The sequence below is a fragment of the Triticum aestivum genome, chromosome 3B (genome assembly GCF_018294505.1).
Source record: "Triticum aestivum cultivar Chinese Spring chromosome 3B, IWGSC CS RefSeq v2.1, whole genome shotgun sequence".
Taxonomy (NCBI): Eukaryota; Viridiplantae; Streptophyta; class Magnoliopsida; order Poales; family Poaceae; genus Triticum; species Triticum aestivum.
The window spans coordinates 74,693,000-74,713,245 of NC_057801.1; the positions used below are offsets into that span (position 1 = coordinate 74,693,000).

Here is a 20,246-nt window from a genome sequence, read left to right on the forward strand (position 1 = left end):
ACAACGCAAATCCCCATCTACAGTCCGCATCTTGGACGCCGACCCTTTAATCGCCCGCAAATGTCGGCACCGGTCGGTTCGGACGTGTTTTACCATCCAACGTGATTCTGTATCCTCAATCGATCAGTTCGGATATGCCTTTTTTTCGTAAACTGCAACAAATTAATGGGTTTTGCGGGCGTCCGGACCGTTGCCACACAAACTTTCAACAACCCTAGCCACCCAAAATCCTCCTCCGGCCGTGCGCTTTCCCACGCAAAGCTAGCTGCCCGCATTCATGTTGGCCCAGAGCGGATGTGATCGCTCACCGGAACCGCTATTGAAGTGGCTCACCAACCGAGAGAGCTGCCCGTTGCACGCCCGTTGCGCACGCCTTCTCTCAGCATTAAAGCCGCATCCGTCTGTCCGCAAATCCTCATTAACCCAGCGCGTGCTCCGAGAAACCTACTCCGACGCCCCAACGCCATACGTCCGGCCTTGTGTCGGCTGGCATTAGACACTTCTCCAGTTAGCGACTCGCATCCGCTCGCTAGTTAAACGTGGTCAGGCGTCGGGCAAGAACTACACCACACCCCCTCCTCTCCATCTCCTCCTTGTACCACACCAGTCATGGCCTTCGGCTCCAAAGTCTTGTGGGGCAGCCACACCACCCAAAGTCTTGTGGGGTAGCCTCTCCAAAGTCGTGTGTGTGTGTGTGTGTGTGTGAGAGAGAGAGAGAGAGGGGGTAGTCAAGAAGAGAGAGTGGCGCGCTAGGCCATGGTTTGGTAGAAGATGCATCCCTTTGGGAGAGCCCCTGGTGATGTATGCAGAAATAAAGGATTTTGTTTACCACATGGAGTGTGTTGATTTGCAACCAAACATATTGTATCATTGTTCCATGTGTTTTTCTATTCATGAGATTTCAAATGTCATAACATGTACTTTTTGAACTTGATTGGTCAAGTCGAACGAAAAACCGTGCACTTACTGCTAGACCGCATACCTGCCCTAGGTAAATGGCACATGCATTTTGACTTTGAAGACGATAAGAAGTCACAAATGCTAAGCAAATGGAACCAAACACAAGAATGTCAAACCTCACACTTGTTCTCCCTAGAAAATCTTGTTTTGCTTCTGTAACAAACTTTGTATGACATTCGTGGTGGTTGGCTTTATCTGTTAATTAAGCGGGGCGAAAACTTGTTTCATGTCGTTCAATATGAACTAAAAAAAATGGAGGTAACATAAAACTAAAAAGAGATAAATACACTCGTGGTCACTGAAGTTGAGGTCAAAACACACAACGGTCACTGAACTTCAAAATACGCTCAATACAGTTATTGAATACGAGTTGTGCTGATTATACGGTCACTAGCCAACCGTAGACTTCCGTATTTTGTCTGCTTGACAGGTCAACAGGTCTGTGTGGCAATCTTTGACTGGCTACGCTCTCTCTCTACCATGTGGGTCCCACATGTCAGTCGGGCAGTGTTCGCGTTAGCCACCTCGCCTTCCACTCTCTGCGTTTTGTTTTGAGTTGTCACACATATTATACTTTCACTACGTGTTGTGTGCGGCTTGTTTTTAAAGTTTTCTTTTGCGGGGATTTTTAAAGTTGTTCTATGTAGCTCTTTTTAGGGTATTTGTTCTACGTAGCTACATGAGTGCATGCGTGTTAGTGTGGCAACTCTCGCGCGATAACCACCACGGCCAACGTCAACTTCGGTTAATTTCGAGACCCAGTACTATATTTTACTCCTATTCCTCGGATGCGAGCTCGCACAGATACAACTTTCAGGTCGTACTATTCTTCAACTGTTTTTTATTTTATTTTTACATATTTTGTCTTTCAGTTTTGTTGTTTTGCTTTCTTGTTTTACTTATTATTTTTCCTATTTTAAAATTCTAAATCTCTTTTGAAATCCGGGACTTTTTTAGGTTCACGATCATTAATTCGTGAATATGTTTTCAGGAATAATGTCTGAATTTCGCTATTATTTTTTGGATTTGTGTGCAATGCGTTTACATGTCTTCCTGGTTTGAAATTTGAGAATATTTAAATTGGCAACTAATTTATGCAATTCATGTGCATGTCTTCATGGTTTTGAATTTTGCTTATATTTTTTGGAGTAGTTTTGAAAATTCACAAAAAAAAAATCAAATTCGATAACATTTTTTATTTTTTGGAAAAATAATTTGACAACCAGACGGCACAAATAAAACACACACTAACACAGTAACACGCACGCACTCACACAGCTACGCAGAACAAATAACCATAAAATAAGCTACAGAGAACAACTTTAAAAACAAGCCGCACACAACACGTAGTGGAACGTATAATATGTGTGACAACTCCAATGAAAACGTAGAACGGCGGCAGGCGAGGTTGTTAGAGCTAACACTATCGTCCCGACCCGGTGGTCGCGGGTTCGACTCCTAACTTACGGCGCGAAGTTTTTTGCTTTATTTGTTTCGTCTGCCTTACTGACATGTGGGACCCACGTGGTAGAGAGAGAGAGCGTGACCATTCAGTCAAAGTTTGCCACCCAGACCTGTCGACCGGTCAACCAGATAAAATACGGAAGTTTACTATTTGGGCAGTGACCATATAATCATCACAACTCGTATTCAATGACTGTATTGGACGTATTTTAAAGTTCAGTGGCCATAGTGTGCTTTGTCCTCAACTTCGGTGACCATGAGTGTATTTATTTCAACTAAAAACATAGCGATTTGGAAATAGTAGACGGCTGCAATAGCACATGGTATAAACTCATAAACTAAACTATTGCTTGGGTTCCATGCTGCCCGTCCGGCGCCTCGACACGAAGTAGCGCACCACCAGAGTGACAATGGCGGCTGTGGCTGCCACGGACCCGAGCACCGCGATGAGTATCACCCACCATGACGTTCTCTTCTTGCCGCCGGCGTCGTCTAACCTGTCCACCGTCAGGTCCCAGTCACGGACGCCGAGGAAGACATCGCGCACTGTGGCGGCGAAGAACCCAACCATCGCGGTCTGTGTGGTGCGCCGGCCGGCAAGGGAGAGCCGCGCGTCGATGAGGGCTCCGGACGGCCTCGGCTCCCCGCCGGCGGCGACGTACACGCGCAGGACGTGCGCGGCGGCGTCGTACTCGACCCACACGGCCACGGCGCGGTTGCCCTTGGGCGTGACGGTGACGTTGAGGCCAACGTCCTGGGACTCCGGCTCGTATGACCGCACCGTGCCGACCTCGACCACGGTGAGGCCGCTGGCCGTTGCGTTGGCGTCGGGCACGGCGGCGGAGCCGTTGTCGCCGCGGAGGCCCGTCCGGCTGTTGAACAGCGGGTACCTGTCGAGGAGAAGCACGAAGGAGACGGGGGTGGCGGAGCTCTCCACCGTGAAGCTCGTGTTGAAGGACGCCTCGCGCGCAGGCAGCAGCCCACCGCCGGCGCCCGCGCGCCAGACGTCGACCGTGTCGGGGAGGAGCAGGAAGCCCTCGGACACGTTGATGCGGGCCGCGGTGGAGTCGGCCTCGGGCTGGAAGAGCAGCGCCGCCGGCCCGGCCACGATCGTGTTCGTGGCAGCAACCAGGCTGGCCGTCGTGGTGGCGTTGAAGACGGGGAAGCTGTAGGACTCGACGCCAGCCGCCTCCGCCATGGCCTTCGCCGCGATGCAGAGCAGCAGTACTAGAGCTAGACCCGCGAGCTTACGAGAAGACGCCATTAGCTATGTCGATGATTGATAGTAAGTAGTACGTGTGTGATTGGGTATTAGTCGGATACAGACATTTGTCACGAGATTCGGCGGGGTTTTGTAGGCCGACAAAGCAGAGAAAAAGAATGACGGGGTGTGTGGTCAAACATGGTGAGGAAACATGGACGAATTTTACTGCATGCGTGCCGTTGTGGACTGAAAACCCGCAGACTAAGCTAGGATTAGTATTGGCAACTTATATTAATATAAAGTAAAAAATGGATTTGTAGCATACTTAGTGGAACCCGGCCAGATGCTGGAAGTCGTATGGAGTAGGTAGCACTTGCTAATTAGCAAGTGTCACGTGATCAATTAACAATAAACAAGATTAGTTGGTTCGTTCTTTGTCATTTATTTGACTACTAGTGGCCTTTGTTTCTACATACAAGGAATTCCACGAGAAATCAACATTGGCCATGGCGCAGAACCCACCGGGAGCACGTCGGTGTCATGTATTTGACAAATTCAATGTACTACTAATGAAGATGCCACTTATCCAGCAAGAATGGCGAGTTTCAGCATTGACATATTCCTAGCTTATGATAGATCAATGAAAGAGGTTATCTTATATTCTTATTGGAGAAAATGTAGGGCAAAGACAATGATATACCTGCTATACATACAAAAGCAGCTTCACAGATGGCCTTGCTGTGCCCAGGGGCGGAGCCAGAATTTGGACATGAGGGGGGCGAACAAAGCTATGGTCATTTTCAAGAACACATATGATATTTGCGTGTCTATGTAGTAAGGTAAAAATCATAGTAATTTTACAAAGAGGCGTCTCACAACACAGGCACGAAACATCTACCATTCTCTTTGTTTCATGTTAGGCATAGCCCGCTTTGGATACTGTTTCACACCATACTATAGTTAGATACTTCTTCTGTATCAAAACATCAGACTTTGTGGACACTACAACGTCTTATATGTTGATACGGATGGGGTACTTACTAGTTAAATTGAGCTTCACAGCTATGAAGCTCAACAAACGAGTTGATACTATATGTATTGCCATTGTCTTTTTTCTCACCCTTATGCCCAATTTTTTTTAAAGCTACATCTAACTTGGAAAAAATTGACCTATATACAGGTCACTAACTAACCAGACTGACATGTAAAGTTGCTAATTAACCAGACAAACATGTTAATTGGACAAAATAAGGTACTTCACCATTAGCGATAGGATAAGCACATCTGGGTACCTTTTGATCTGACTGCTAGCTTCAACGGAAGTGAGTTGGTGATCTATAGAATCCTTGGAGAGATACTGCAGCAGGATCAAGCGGCAAGCCATTGACGCAGTCGACCGCAGCGCCTCAGCTGATAACCGGCGGCGTGCTTTGCGAAAGATGGAGCGGCAGCAGGTGCCCTTGTTGCCCCAGATCAATCGATCGATGAAAAGCGACGCCTAGGCGGATAGATTAAAAGGCCAATCAGGACGCTAGAAGCCTTCCACGATGGGCTAATGGGCTGTATTTTGGGCTCCTGGTAAAGCTACAGAACTAAATTGTGGGCTTTAAATCTTAATCGAGTGATTATCTACGGCAACGCGTCCTATTATATACTCCTCCATCCCAAAATTCTTGTTTTAAATTTGTCTAAATACGGATGTATCAAGTCATGTTTTAGTATTAGATGCATCCGTATCTAGACAAATTTAAGACAAGAATTTTGAAACGGAGGGAGTACGTATAGTACTACTACCGCCTGCTACGACACTTCATGGGGGGTGCGAACGGTGGGGGGGGGGGGGGGGGGGGGGGAGTCTAGCCCATGCTCGCCCCCCCGTCTCCGCCCCTGGCTGTGCCCTACTTAGTTGCACCTGCTACAGAGCCATATAAGAGTGGTTGGCTTGTTGGGGTCAAATCGCTTTCTTCAAGATCTACGACAGCACGAACATGACTATCTTGATTGTATCATAAAATCTTCACGGTGCATATATGTAACAGAAAACGTGACATACTGTAACAAACACGTCTCATCATGAAAGTGTTTTTTTAGTGATGCCATTCAAGGCAGGTGCCTAATTCTTCTTCATTTGTGATATTACCTCAAACACATCGGTGCCCCCAAAGAGCTATTTATATATAAAATTTAAGATATGCAATTTTAGGTTCTCGTGCCCTAAAAGTGTAACCTCTGTTCGAGTTGGATAATTTCCTTTTTCCGTGTTTTCCATTCACAATCATATGGAAGAACTTGGTATTATTATCCCCTTGAACCACATATCGAACTTTAGCCCTAAGTGCCCATTTTATCTCTTCTTCTCTAAGAAGCTTCGCTAGCTTCTCCTCACCCTCTCGTTTGGCTACACCGTCAGTCACATCGAGCATACTCACCTCGGCTTTTAAATCTAGATCATCAGTAAGATTAAGAAGCCTTTCTTTTTCCACTTTATATATGTCACTCTCATTTTTTACCCGGCCCCGCAAGAACTTTCACAAGTTTCTAATTTCATATTGCCATCTTTCCACCTTTGATTCTCCTCTGTTCTCTTTAGTCCACTCCCTGGCTATCAAATCCAGGAAGCCCTCCCTTTCGAACAACGCCGGTTCGAAGGAGAAAATATTCTTGTTGCCGATGTGAGTCACATCACCCGAATCAATAAGGAGGGGAGTACGATCGGAAAGTCCCATTTGCAACGCTCGCACCGTTACCAACCGAACTTCTGTTCCCATTCAACACTGGTTAGAATTCGATTCAATTCCTCGTAAGTTGGATTCTCCAAATTGTTCGTCCAAGTGTACTGCCTGCCTGTGAGATCAATCTCTCTCAGGTGCAGACTCTCAATGGTAGCGTTAAAAACTTAAATGACCACCTCTTATCAAAATTACCATTATATTTTTCTTCTCTCCATCTAATAATGTTAAAGTCTCCACCGACCAATGTGGGTACCCTCTCATCCCCGCCAACCCTCACTGCCTCACAAGGTCTATAAGGAAGTCAAGCTTGAACTCCGGCTATGCTGCGCCATTCACAACCACCAGAGGCCGCCTAAAGCCATCAACTTTCGACCGCACATGAAATTTGATAGCATAGTCACCCATAATGATATTCAGAACTCTCGGGGATTTGCAATTAAACCCAAGTAAGATCCCGCCAGTACTTCCCCGTGGTGGGAGACAATGCGAGTCATAGTCTAAACCACCAAAAACCGTTTCCAGAAAATGCGATGTAAAATTATCTCGACCCATCTCGAGCAACGCAATAAAATCCAGCTTATTTTCCTTAGATGTTTCCGCCAAAAACCTATGTTTAGCCAAGTCCGCGAGATCTCTGATATTCCAGAAAATGCCTCCTATTTTTCATCATGAAAATTTGGTTGAATTTGATTATCGCACGTCGACGCACTGCAGAGAGTGGGTACACCTTTCTCTTCCACGTGTGTCTGGGCTTGACCGTCACCACCTTGGAGTCCGCATGACTGAGGTCGTTGCTTGAGCTTTCTTCTGGTTGTAGAGGTGCCGCATGCTCCTCTACATCCTATGCTTCCCGTCCAGAACACTAGTGGGCACTAGATCCTCACAAAGACAATCTAATGCCTGAACTAGCAGGGCGTTAATTTCACTCTCTTCCATTGGTTTAACGGCCGTAATATTTTTAAGCATTTCCATCGCTCTGTCTGCCTTAAGACCAAGCAAATTATTTACAAACCTAGCAGATAAATCGCTTAAAAGAGGTAATGCAACACTAGTCCAAACGTAGTAGTGACCACTAACCAACAAGTAGAGAGGAAAGGACACATAAATTAACAAAGGGGCAGGAAAAGGAAAAAGAGAGGGACATATCACATGAGAAAAGGCAAAGAAGTTGAGTTTCCTCTAAAAATAAGAAATAAAGGTAAAGGAAACATCGATCGTTGGGCCATCATCACGCGCGAGAACAGGAAGGGATATTGGCAGCAACACGCAAGGCACATCAACGCTAAAAGGCTATAGCTAGCGTACTCCATTCCGCTGAGAACCTAATTAACGTTGATGTTAGCCCGCCTGGTTCTAGCTCCCGTTTAGTTACTCCTGTGTGACAAGAGAACAACCAGAGCCAGCAAAAGCGCGCGCGCGCGAGAGAGGGAGGGAGGGAGGGAGGGAGGGAGGGAGGGAGGGAGGGAGAGAGAGAGAGAGAGAGAGAGAGAGAGAGAGAGAGAGAGAGAGAGAGAGAGCTCAGCGACGCGTCCATGGGTCTCTCAAGTGATGTGCAATGGTGGGAGGAGTGGCAGCTCCGCATTCTCGTGCTCGGCAGCCTCTTCCTCCAGTTATTGCTCTACTTCTCTGATTATGTGCGTACAAGGCCTCTCCTACGCAAGTTCAGAGTGCTCGTGTGGATGGCATACATAGGCAGCGACGCACTGGCCATCTACGCCCTCGCCACCCTCTTCAACCGCCAGAAGCAGTGGACGGCGGACGGTGGGAGCACCGCCCTGGAGGTCGTATGGGCGCCGGTCCTCCTCATCCACCTCGGCGGCCAGATGGCAATAACTGCCTACAGCCTCGAAGACAATGAGCTATGGAGGCGGCATGCCGTAACCCTGGTGTCTCAGGTCACGGTCGCCTTGTACGTCTTCTTCAAGTGGTGGTCCGGCGAGAAGAGGCTACTTGCGGTGGCGGCCATGCTCTTCGTCAGTGGCATCATCAAATTCAGCCACAAGCCATGGGCACTCCAGAGAGCTAGCTTTAATAGCATGCTGGAAGGCATTGCTATCGACCCGAGAAGACAGGTACCTGCAGACAATACCTGCTGGACATTCTGCACTTCTGACATAATATTCAAGCAGATGATGTCCACCAGGAGAAGAAGGTCGGCAGGAGGAGAAGAAGAACAAGAAGAAGAGCTCGACATTTTGCTTGAAGAATACGTACAGAAAGCACAGAAGCACGTGCAGGTGCAGGCAGTAGGCAGTGATCAAGATGAAGACTATGAAAGCACTGTGATGGATTACATGCATAAGATGTTTGTCGACATGTCTGCTACCTACTCTGATCGGCTTACCATGTTGCGACCTTTCCTGACGCTGGACGAGAAGAGTGCAAATTACACGTTACAGATGTTCCTCGGATACATATTCCAGATCTTGTACAGCAAATCCAGATCACTGCGCAGCATTCTTACCTTCTGCGTATGGGGTATTTTGGTTCCATGCCTGGCCTTAGCTTCCCTGGTGCTCTTCGCCGTGACCCACAAGGACGGCTACAGCGACAAGGACGTCAGGGTGACATACATCCTGCTTTGCTGCAATGCTGTGCTGGAGTTGCTACCCTACCTCTACGCTGTCCTACAATCCTCCTTGGAATTGTTACCCTGCTTGAAAAACTGCTTGAGAAACTGCTTGGATTGGATCATAGCCATCACTTTGGTATGTCTCTGCACAACATATGTTGGGGAGGACAGGGTCTCCCAGCACAGCCTGCTGTCATCCGTTGCTCGCACCAAGAAGCCCACCATCCTTATGGAGCTTGCCACCTTCATATGTCTCAGAAGGTACATCAACAAGCATTGGTATATTGGGCAGGTAGATGCATCCCGGCATATAACGGGGCTGCTTCTCGGACACATGAAAGATGGGTGGAAGGAGTACATAAGCGACGCTGCCAGCTACAGAAGGTTCAGCAATCTCAGGGGCCAGTGGACCTTGCATCGCCTAGGACTGGAACGGGGCCAGCGTCAAGGGCTTGCGTGGAGCTTCAAGGTGGCGTTCGACAGAAGCGTCCTTCTCTGGCACATTGCCACGGACCTCTGTTTTCACCACCCAAATACTAGCTCCACTCGAGGCGACGCCGCGGCCACGCAGCATAGCAGGGAGATGTCCAACTACATGATCTACTTGCTTTGCATCCGCCCTGAGATGCTATTGCCTGGCACCAGCCCGGGCCTCTTCGACGTCGCCTCCGATGCTCTCGAGGACGCCTTCAAGGGTAGTAAGGCACTGCTCCACAAAGAAGAAACGCTTGCGCTGGAGATCATGGATATGGGGAAGTCGTCGTCAGCCACAGCCCCAGCCCCAGCCCCAGGCAATCTGATTCCAAGTGCGTGCCGCCTTGCTGAGGCACTCATGGGGCTGGATGACGAGGAGAAGAGGTGGCGGGTGATCCAGGGGGTGTGGGTGGAAATGCTGTGCTATTCTGCTGCTAGATGCAGAGGCTACCTTCACGCCAAGAGCTTGGGTGAAGGCGTGGAGTACCTCTCCTACGTCTGGCTCTTATGGTCATTCATGGGGATGGAGACCTTGGCCGACAAGTTCCAGAAGCCCGAGGAGCCTCCTGAAGCTTTAGCTGAAGAAGAAATCGCTCCTGCTACAAGGGCGTCGCCTTCCCCACCCGAAGCAAAGCAAACTGAAGAAGAGATTTCTAGCCCGGTTTGAGAGGCCATGTGTGTTTCCATAGCATTATTTATTTGTTCTTCATTGCTTGTTTGGATTAATTCTTGTGTGTGTGTGTGTGTGTTTCAAGCCCCTTCCCCTGTTTTGAGGTCACTGCACTGCTTTTGTTGTGCTGCTTAGTCTCCGATTGGTATTGGAATGGGTTATGACGATCTCAACTTTTGTGCTTTTTAAATGCCCAATGTAATATGTCAACACTGAAAGTCAAGCAGATGATATTTTTTTCGTCGGCGCATTGATAAAATGCTCAGTGTTATTTCATCTGCCCAATGTGCATCTTCTTTAGTAGACTAACTCACACAAGACACAAGATCCGAATAAAATTTCTGGGTGACTGACCGAGAAACTCACCTAGTTGCAGCACGCAAGTTCATGATGGAGGTGACTCAGGATCCATGGCGTGTGATGATGATTGCTGAATCCATCAACCCGGCTGTAGCTGCTGTGCCACAAGGAGGTAAGGGATGGAAGCGTCAACCGGGGCTTGCAAAGGAATGCAGAGAGTGGAGGGAAGCTGACCTCGACGGATGCTCTGCTGAATCGGGACCGACCCGCCGCCGCTGGCCGGAGGAGCACAAGGAAGAAGGAGCAGCTTGGACGGACGGGGTGGGATCTCTTCTTTTTGTTCGGGTCTCCACTCTACACGTTTTGATGGGGAGGGCTGGGATTGGTACGCCTTTGCAATTTCAGTCAGCAGTAATGTACATTCAGTTCAGAACAAGAAAGATTCTACTCCAGTTCAGAACTATCAATTTGCTACGAAATAAATCCTAGCACATTCCCTTGGCGCCCCCACATTGTAGGTGAGGGCGTCTCCGGCGCAGACCCCTACTCCGCCCTTATGTGCCGGATCGGACTGAAATCCCTTATTCCGTCCCCGAATCAAGGGAGTCCGAACATGAACGCGGATATACTACCAACACAACATAGGACCACTCCGACCACACCACAAAGATGTAGAGCCGACACTATCCAAAGATGTAGCACATTTATTAACCATCATCATCTCTAGTCAACAACCACTAAGGAAACCTTTCCAAGTTTCACAGCCTTCATATAAACAGACAACAACGGTATCAAGTCATGCATGTCTTCTAATTACCCACCCCCATTCTCTGATTCTCTCCATCTACTGTACATACAACAGGCACCACCATAAGCTCTCTACTTTTTTTCCTTTTCTGCTGGGAAGCCTTCTCTTTTTTTCCTTTCTATTTTTGCTGGGAAGCTCTCTCTTTCATCAGCCGCCTCTCGGTGAACCTGCAGTGGTAAAAAACACAACATGTTGGATTAGCCAAGCAGCAACCGTCAGAATTCATTTCACCGATCGGTATTACCACCCTCCTTGCTACCAGTGGAAGATTAGTTCAGACGTAGGATACTGTCGCTAGCAAGTACTTCGAATTCGAGGAAACCAAATCAAACGTATGAAAGAAAAGCAGCTAGCACAGAATGGATCGGACAGTAAGAACTCAACCTAGTGCACAAGAGCGACAGAATGTATCAGATAGTAAGAACTCAACCTAGCACCCAAAAGTCACAGAATTAATCTAGTAGCAAGACCTCCACCTTTGGCCCCAAGGCGACTATCGCCTCGGTTGCCAGTAGCCACAGATCTGACCAGCGACCACCATTCCACACCCACTGAAGTAGGTGGCTAGCTTGACAGTGACGAGGACTATGGAGAGTAGCAAAGGATCGATTTGGGGTCGGTATGGGAGGGAACAAAGACACAGGGAGGGGAGTGGAGAGGAAGCCATCTAGGATGAAATGGTGCTACTTCTGGTGCAAGTTAAACGGCATTAGAGTCACAGGGTGGAAACTAAACCTAGACAACAATTCGGCAACCAAAAGTAGACCTCCTCTTATTAATTTTCTTGTTCATGGAAGGCAATAGTACAAGGCATAGATGGAAGGCAACCAAAAGTAGATCTCCCATTAATTTTCTAGTTCGTGGAAATCAATAATATTAGGCATAGATGTTTGAGTCGATGTAAAATTCGTTTTCTGTACAGTAGTCAAAACATCCTTGAGAAATTCCATTTACTAATTAAGATGCCACTTATCCAGCAAGAATGGCGAGTTTGAACATTCACATATTCCTAGCTTGTGATTGATCAAGGAAAGAGGTTATCTTAATTTTTTTTATTGGAGAAAATGTAGGGCAAAGACAAAGATATACCTGATATACATACTGCAGATAAAGAAAATGCTTTGTCTACAGAAAAGCAGCTTCACAGGTGGCCTTGTTGTGGCCTACTTGCTTGCACCTGCTACAGAGCCGTATAAGAGTGGTTGGCTTGTTGGGATTAAACCGCTTCCTTCTAGGTTTATCTGATGCCCGTGGCCTGGGAGGCGGGACCATTGCTGCAGCGCTAAAATCAAGGGTGTCCATGTCGGGAATTGGGTAGATTGTTCCTGAGTATGTCTGACGGTAGCTATCTGTTGTGAAAAACTTTGAGCAGTAGTCATAGAAAGACCGCCCAATCCTGTTACACACAGCAATAACATGCATGCAGGGGAGGCCAGAAAGTTGCCACCTCCGGCACGTGCATTCGCAGTTTGCAAGATTAACAACAAAAATACCGCTGCCCCGCACTTCAAACACAGTCTCAGAAGAGCATAGCACGGTCAGCTTGCCAGCCTTGGTTATCTCATCCTTTGCTTTGTAATCAATGGAAGGTGTTAGAGGTCCTTCCCATGACTTGCAGGCTTCACGCCTCGCTTCTATTGTCTCCATTATTTTTGTCCTCAGAGAGTCCACCATCAGCACCATGGACCCCTCCTTCTTTGTAGGTATCCAGTTATTAAACGCATCAACAATGTTCGATGAGAAATGGTCATACCGACAGCCTCTGAAGATGGCATCTGACCAATGCTCTGGCTTACTCGCAATGATCCAGTCGGCAGCTTCAGTGGATATATTCCTTATGCTCTCAATTGATGCATTAAAATCATCAATGCTGCATGCTTGGGCTGCACGAGTAAAATCCTCGACCATCACATCTCTTATCTGTTGCGACCATGGTCCCTTCTTCAGTTCTCCTTTGAATTCCTCCATGATATGATGCAAACAGAAGGCATGGTGGCTACCTTCAAACGCATGTGCGACAGCAGCATCCAGACCCTTTTGTCCATTGGACAAGAATGTCATAGCATTCAATGGGTAGTTATGATACTGGAGAGCAATCCTCAGCTTCATCAAGAACCAAACCCAGTTCTCGTAATTATCATCTTCAACCACATTAAATGCAACTGGAAAGACACCATCATCAGCATCAACTGCAGCGGCAACCAGCAACTTATACTCATTTGTCGCTTTGAGCGGAACCTTGTCAAGAAAAAGGAGGGGCCTGCACCCACTTGCAAAGCCTTCCAAAGAAGCATGGAATGCAAAAATAAAACGTCGGTTTTCAGAGAACTCAGACAAGTCAAGTATACTCCCTGGGTTAGTCTGCATAAGCCTCTCCCCATACCAGGGCAAATGGCCTGATGCCTCCCTCTGAACATGAAACATCTCCTTCTGAGCCACTTCTCTACCTCGCCAAACCTGTGAATAGGTCAGCATAACTCCATACTCTTCATGTATTTCCTTGACAAGATCCTTTGGTTTGAGCAATGAGTTCTCACGCAGTTTCTGCTTAATGATGGTAGTCAGCCACTGTCTTGTTGCTCGCCGCTGACCCTCTCCGCCTTCTCCTCCACATGTATGCTCATCAGTCATTTTCTTGATAACAAATTTCTTGTTACGAGATGACTCGGATGCATGCAATCGCCAGGTGCAGCCATCCGCAACACACTTTACAGTGACACGGGTGGTTTCATTCTTAATAAATCGGTACACAAATCCTTTGCCGATGGAATACTTGCACAACTGAGCTCGGAAATCCTTCACATTATCAAATTCTTGACCAACACCTTTGATAATGTCCTCCCAAAACAAAGCAGGATTATTGGTAAGCTCTTGTGGAGGATCTATTATGATATCAGAACCATCATATGCATTGACTGCATCATCAAAAAAACCAGTTGGTTCCCTGCAAAAGCCATGCTGGCATATGTGAAACTTATCCTTTTTACAAACTCTGTGGAGTACAAAAGACATAATAAAGTGAGCACATAACTACCTTTGTGTGGTATCAACGAGAGCAAGCTTATCATGATTCAGATCGTCTGGAGCAGAGGAAACAGCTCCAGCTGTGGTGGGAAAGGCAACATCATGGCCAAATTCCAGTGGAAAATCCCTAGTTTCATCCAAGGAAAATAGAAATCATAAGTTTTGGACAATATCGTATCACAAAGTATAATGAGTGACATTTACAATTTGCAGGTCATGACAGTACAAACAATGAAACCCATACATGTTATCATGTGACTGTAAGAGAGAACTAAAGTAGCAGTAACTACAAGATATTCAGAATGAAAAACGATCACAAAAGACATGCAGTCAGGGCACTAAACCATTCAGATCACAATGTGAAATACAGAGAGCATGATATGAAAACTATGCAAGAGAAACAGCTTCAACAACGGGTGGTAGTAGGTATACATCAGCAGTTGTCCTAACTAACAAAGTAGTGCAGATGCCTACAATTTAATAAGGGGTATAACAAAGTAAGGAAGATGCATATAAAGTAACCATAACAAAAAACAAAGGGGCAGTAACGAAGTGTAGTCAAGCTGCCTATATGTAAGCATATTATGCAGTCCATGAATGATGCTATAAACCAACGCAATGGCAAGATCTATTTCCTAACATAAATGATGCTATAAACCAAGGCAATGGCAAGATTTAAATTCTAGACGTTTCACCAAACATGAATAAATGAAAATGGATGGCAGTAATGGCAGCTAAAAACTCCAGAAAATAAGGTAGGCAGACAATTTTATATGCTAACTGCCTACAAACTGCTCCCCCTGAAGTTGGCATGAATTTAATTTGCAGAGAAGGCTACTATTGAATAATAAAATAGGGGCTTTAAATCTGGTGTACAATAATATGTGACCAAGATACATCTCACAATAGGAAGAAGTCAGGGCACAGTAGACATGCAAAGATGTAGCAACTATAGAAGACTGGTTGCATACTCGTTGTAATCATTCAAGGTAACCAAAGCTCTTGGTTGATTTATATCATTGGTAGGTTGATTGAGATCATTGGTAGGTTGATTGAGATCATTGGTAGGTTGATTGAGATCATTGGTATCAGCTTGAACTACAACACCAGTAGCACTGGCGGTCTTCTTATTACTTTTGGATGCCCTGGAGAAGACAAAAGAGATCACTGGCTGTAACATGGAAGAGTAGTAACATTAGAAAATCTAAACCGGCACAGTACCACCTACTTGTTTTTGGAAGCTGTCCTTTTCCTTTTGTCGCCATGTGCATTAGATCCAGCTTTAACAGTGGAAGCTCCAGTGTACGTTACGACACTCCTAGTTACCCAGTATAAGAAAAAAATATGCATCACATCAGGAGATGTTTGATATTGGCTCTTCTACATGAACTACAAAATGGTAGAACAACGCATACCTGTTCTCCACTCTACTTATCACAAAAACATCTGCTTGGGCAGCACTAGCAGTAAAATCAACCATCCGTTGCAAATCTCTATCACATGAGATTGTGATGAGCGTCCTGTTATTGTTCGGAAGGAAGTACTTGAACGACATATCGGTGACATCAACATGGAACACCTTGGACACCTCATCCTTGAAGCTGTCAAGGGACATCTCCCGAGAGACGTCAACAGCGTGCGCTTCACCTCCTTTGTAGATCAAATTCCCATTGGGACCAGAAGTGAACTCCCCACCATGTTGGCAAATGGCTACCACAAAACCACCCTCTGCCATGCTTCCGTAGCTGTTCCACGATGCTACTGCATTTTAGAAGAAAAAAATTACATTATAGTGACGGAAAACATTGCACAAAGTAAGAATATGAACTCTAGAATACAGCTCCAGTTTAACATGAGATTTTACACAATTGATCATTCGTATGACAGGTAGACAGAATTACACACAAACGACAGACTGAACCATTTACTTTTGATATTCCTCCCTATAATTTATTAGGAAAGAAGTCTTTGCTCTGGCTGGGCCACGTCATTCAATCTTTTGACTCCAAAGCGTCAACCTTCCAATCAAGTATATCATCACTGATCTATGATGATTTTTTTTTACCTATGGTGATTTTATCTTATTTTTATAACCATTGGGAACGGGACCGATTTTTTCCCGTGCTCAATGTGGAAAACATTCTCTCGGGGGAAATTCTGATTTTACTCAGCGCTGTTGGGATTCGATACCTGGCCTCTAGATTGCTCCTGTGAGGCCCCACCAGCTTATGTGATGCAATTAAAACCAAGATTCTATATATATGCCGACACGACTGATATATCAGCATCAGGCTTATCAGTACAGATATAGCATTTCATTTCATAAATATCGTTTTCACACACATCGACCAACATGGCCAGTATTTGACCTAGTATGTCCACCAATATAGACTAATACGTAAATGCCTTTTCGTCTTCTTAAGAGTTGAAAATAAAATTCTAGAACCGAGCAATGGCCGGTTGGTTAGAGCACACGCCCGTGAACCCACCCACCCGCGTTCGAGGCACAGCCTCCGCAGGGTGCCTCACTTCTACCTAACAAATGTAAAATTAAGGGAAGGAACTTTTTGCCTTTAATGACGGATTTTAAAAATAAAATTAGCATTTACAACTTCATAAAATTATCAAGTTTATGCATAACTTTTGTAAATAAGCATATGTATAATGGTCTCTGTTATGTTACCATAAGGATTTTGTGAGTCTTTAATAAGTTATTTCACAATCAACCAGACAGTAAACTTGGAATCATATATTTGCCATGCTCAAGCACTGTGCGTTTAATTTGTACCAAAAAGGCATGGTATGAGTAAGACTAACTAAAACAAGACAGACATTGTCCCCTCCGATATAACTACATACATATCCAACATCCGATACATCCAAGCGAGACAAATATGGACCCGATATCCAGTACTCTGAACCTCAGTTAAAACTACGTGTGGATACAAATTCGACGTCAGCTCTCATTTCTGGATCAACACCAGACAAAGGATAACTAGTCCATCATGAACAGAACCAAGACGATCGTATGAACTGCAAACAAAAGAAAGATAACGCGAGTAACAGGCAAGCCAGTCTCAACACATCATGTATTCCTTCAAAACAGACATGGGCTCCATTAAAACCATTCCTTTTTTACAAAATTCAACCTCGCGGAAGGTCGTGGAATAGAAAACGGGGATAGGGGAGGGGCTCGTTGTCAACTAGTGCTAAGAACAGAACCTTGGTTGGGCTAGAAGAGAAAAGTGTCTCTCTCCAGCACCAATTTCCCCTCCACGCCAAAGGTCCTCGATCCTAAATCCTAATCGAAGCAGGACCACGATGATAATACCACACAACAACAGCGACAGCGAGGTAGGAACTTGGACAAGAAAAAATTCATTTTTGAGCAAGAATCCCCTGGAACTTGCACAAATCACACCGACAAACAGCGGCTGGATCCATCCATGGTGGGAACCCCAGAAAAGCAACCAAGGAAGAGAGATTATGCATAACTTCATCAAACGATCAAGATTATGCATAATTTCTGGAGATAAGCACATACATAATGCCCTCTGTTGTGTTACCATACAGATTTTGTGAGTCTTTATTAATTTCTTTGGCAATGCAGACAGTAAACTTAGAATCATATATTTGCCATGCCTCTAGAGCACCGTACGTTCAATTTGGACCAAAAAGGCATGGTACAAGTAAGACTAACCAAAACAGGACAGACATTTTCCCCTCATATATAACTACATACATATCCGACATCCGATACATCGAAGCAAAGACCAATACAGACCCGATATCCGGTGCTCCGATGTCCGAACCTCTGTTACAACTACGTGCGGATACAAATCCGACCTCAGCCCTCATTTCTGGACCAACGCCGGGCAAAAGGATGAACTAGTCCATCATGAGTAGAAACAGATGAACTGCAAACAATAGAAAGATTACGCGAGCAACACACAAGCCAGTCCTTTCTTACAGAATTCAACTTCGCAGGATGTCGTGGGGCAGGAGAACGGCGGAGGGAGGGGCTCATCGTCAACTGGTGCGAAGAACAGAGCCTTGGTTGAGCCAGAAGAGAAGAGCGCCACCCCCCACCACCAACCAACTTCCCCCCTCCGCCGCCGGAGGCCCTCGTTCCTAAATCCTAATCGCAGCAGGACCGCGAGGATAATACGCAACAGCAACAGCGACAGCGAAGGTAGGAACTCGAAAAGCAAAAAATTCATTTTTTGCGCAAGAATCCCCTGGAACTTGCGCAAATCACACCGAAAAACAGCGGCCGGATCCAGGGTGGGAGCCAGTCCCAAAAAAAGCAACAGCGAAAGTGAGGCCGCCGGCGCGGCGAGCAAGCAACCGGACTCGGGCGAGGGAGAGAGCTTTGACCTCGGGCCGGGGAGCGGCGGCGCGGGCGCGGATTCGGTGGCCGCCGCCGCGAGCGGGGGCGCAGGGACGACCTCGCGGGGGAGGGGATTAGGGCTCGGGGGTAGTTTGGATATTTCGTGGGGTGGTTTGCGCAAAGGAGGTGGATTTGAGGCGTGGGGGGGCGTGGGAGGGCGTGGATGGGAAAACGGCGGGCTGGGCTGGGCTTTTCTACAATTGTCGTCGTTGCGCGCGGCGCAGCCCAAGGCCTCGGGTTTGTGTATCGGAGGTAACCGAGGTTCTCCTTGCCAAAACTGCTGTGATTATTTTTTGTTCCACTTTTTCCAACGCAAAACCCCTGCCGTTTGGTTTGCAACATTCCCCTCCGCGTCTTGAGAAAACTCGTGATAATGTCGCAACATGGAAAAGAAATGCAAGCAACGTATACGAAACACAGAAACATATACGGTCGCAATACGTCGACGCGCCCCCTATGCGCAACATCAGAATTCCCGATTTCACTAGGCTTGCACTCTGGCTTGCTGACCAATAATCTGGCTTGCCATCGGAGCCGGATCGGGCTGCGTTGGATATACCCCATGTCACAGCTTTGGGGTTGAGCTCCTTGACATCGTCCAAGGCAACGGTGACCTCCGTTTTGACGCAAAGTGTAATTAGCTACGTGGAAGGAAGAGTGGAGGTGGAGGAGTGGTGGGAGGTGCAGAAATAGCACCAAGCAGCCATGGAACACAATAATATTCAAACTGCGCACGCGCGCGCGCGCGTGTGTGTGTGTGTGTGTGTGAGAGAGAGAGAGAGAGAGAGTTGCGCGAAAGGGGCAACACTGTGGCAAATTATTCGGTTCACGACACTAGATTTTGTGAGTACGACTTAGATGACGACGGAACTAGGGATTTTGTTCCCTAGTGGGGAATTTGGGTTCAATGAATGTATATCGACACTAATATATGAAGGACTAAATTGTGAATATGAAACTTTTTTATCAAATAACCCCCTACGAATTCCCACAGTGACATGAAGGCCACGACATCATGACATGTCAGCGTCATTTGCTTTGCACGCTTGGTTTGCACTTTTGTCTTATCACTGGTGCAAGTTAATGGACTAAACTTGTCGTTTTCAAGTTGATGTACTAAACTCAATATCATTGACGGTTAATGTACTAATCATGCACTTTACTCAAATGCACTTCTCTGTAAACAATGCAAGGAGATCATTAAATCTCGCATTCATAATTCAACTTGATACATGTTATCTTAATAAATCTGGGTAATACTATATTAAAATACATGTCATATCTGACATATACGTGACTCATTGAGATGGTAAGTATCCAAGTGAAGTGGCAAGTTTAAATACTATTAATAAGGAACAATGTAGTACATAATTGCATGCCAACACAAGTATATGAGTCAGATCCGAATCAAGGAACATATTATGATGTGAGATTGTACACCGCAATTGTGGTGCACATTTTGATTCCAAATGTTGTACCGAATATGCCATACTTTAGCAAATAGTTTGTTTCATATATAGGTAACGGGGATATATTTTGGTGTCAGTAAGTAATATCATTTACCATGACATGTATATGGAAGGTATAAAATGATTAAGGTGAGTTTTTCTGAAGTTAAGACATGCCAGATAGGAAGTAACTGCATCTA

General features: G+C 46.1%; 2 protein-coding genes across 2 annotated transcripts; both read right to left on the reverse strand.

Moving 5' to 3' along the window:
• Positions 1-2,658: 2,658 nt before the first annotated feature.
• LOC123064846 (uncharacterized) lies at positions 2,659-5,386 on the reverse strand. Its single transcript, XM_044488251.1, has one exon. It carries the CDS (start codon positions 3,686-3,688, stop codon positions 2,768-2,770), a length of 921 nt encoding a protein of 306 aa, XP_044344186.1. The 5' UTR covers positions 3,689-5,386; the 3' UTR covers positions 2,659-2,767.
• Positions 5,387-11,060: 5,674 nt separating this feature from the next.
• LOC123068682 (uncharacterized) lies at positions 11,061-18,443 on the reverse strand. The gene is made up of 7 exons (XM_044491300.1): positions 18,179-18,443; positions 15,624-15,969; positions 15,437-15,526; positions 15,180-15,353; positions 14,219-14,335; positions 12,274-14,128; positions 11,061-11,351 (listed from the first exon to the last, which is right to left on the reverse strand). The coding sequence occupies exons 1-6, from the start codon at positions 18,426-18,428 to the stop codon at positions 12,310-12,312; spliced, it is 2,796 nt and encodes a 931-aa protein (XP_044347235.1). The 5' UTR covers positions 18,429-18,443; the 3' UTR covers positions 11,061-11,351; positions 12,274-12,309.
• Positions 18,444-20,246: the final 1,803 nt, after the last annotated feature.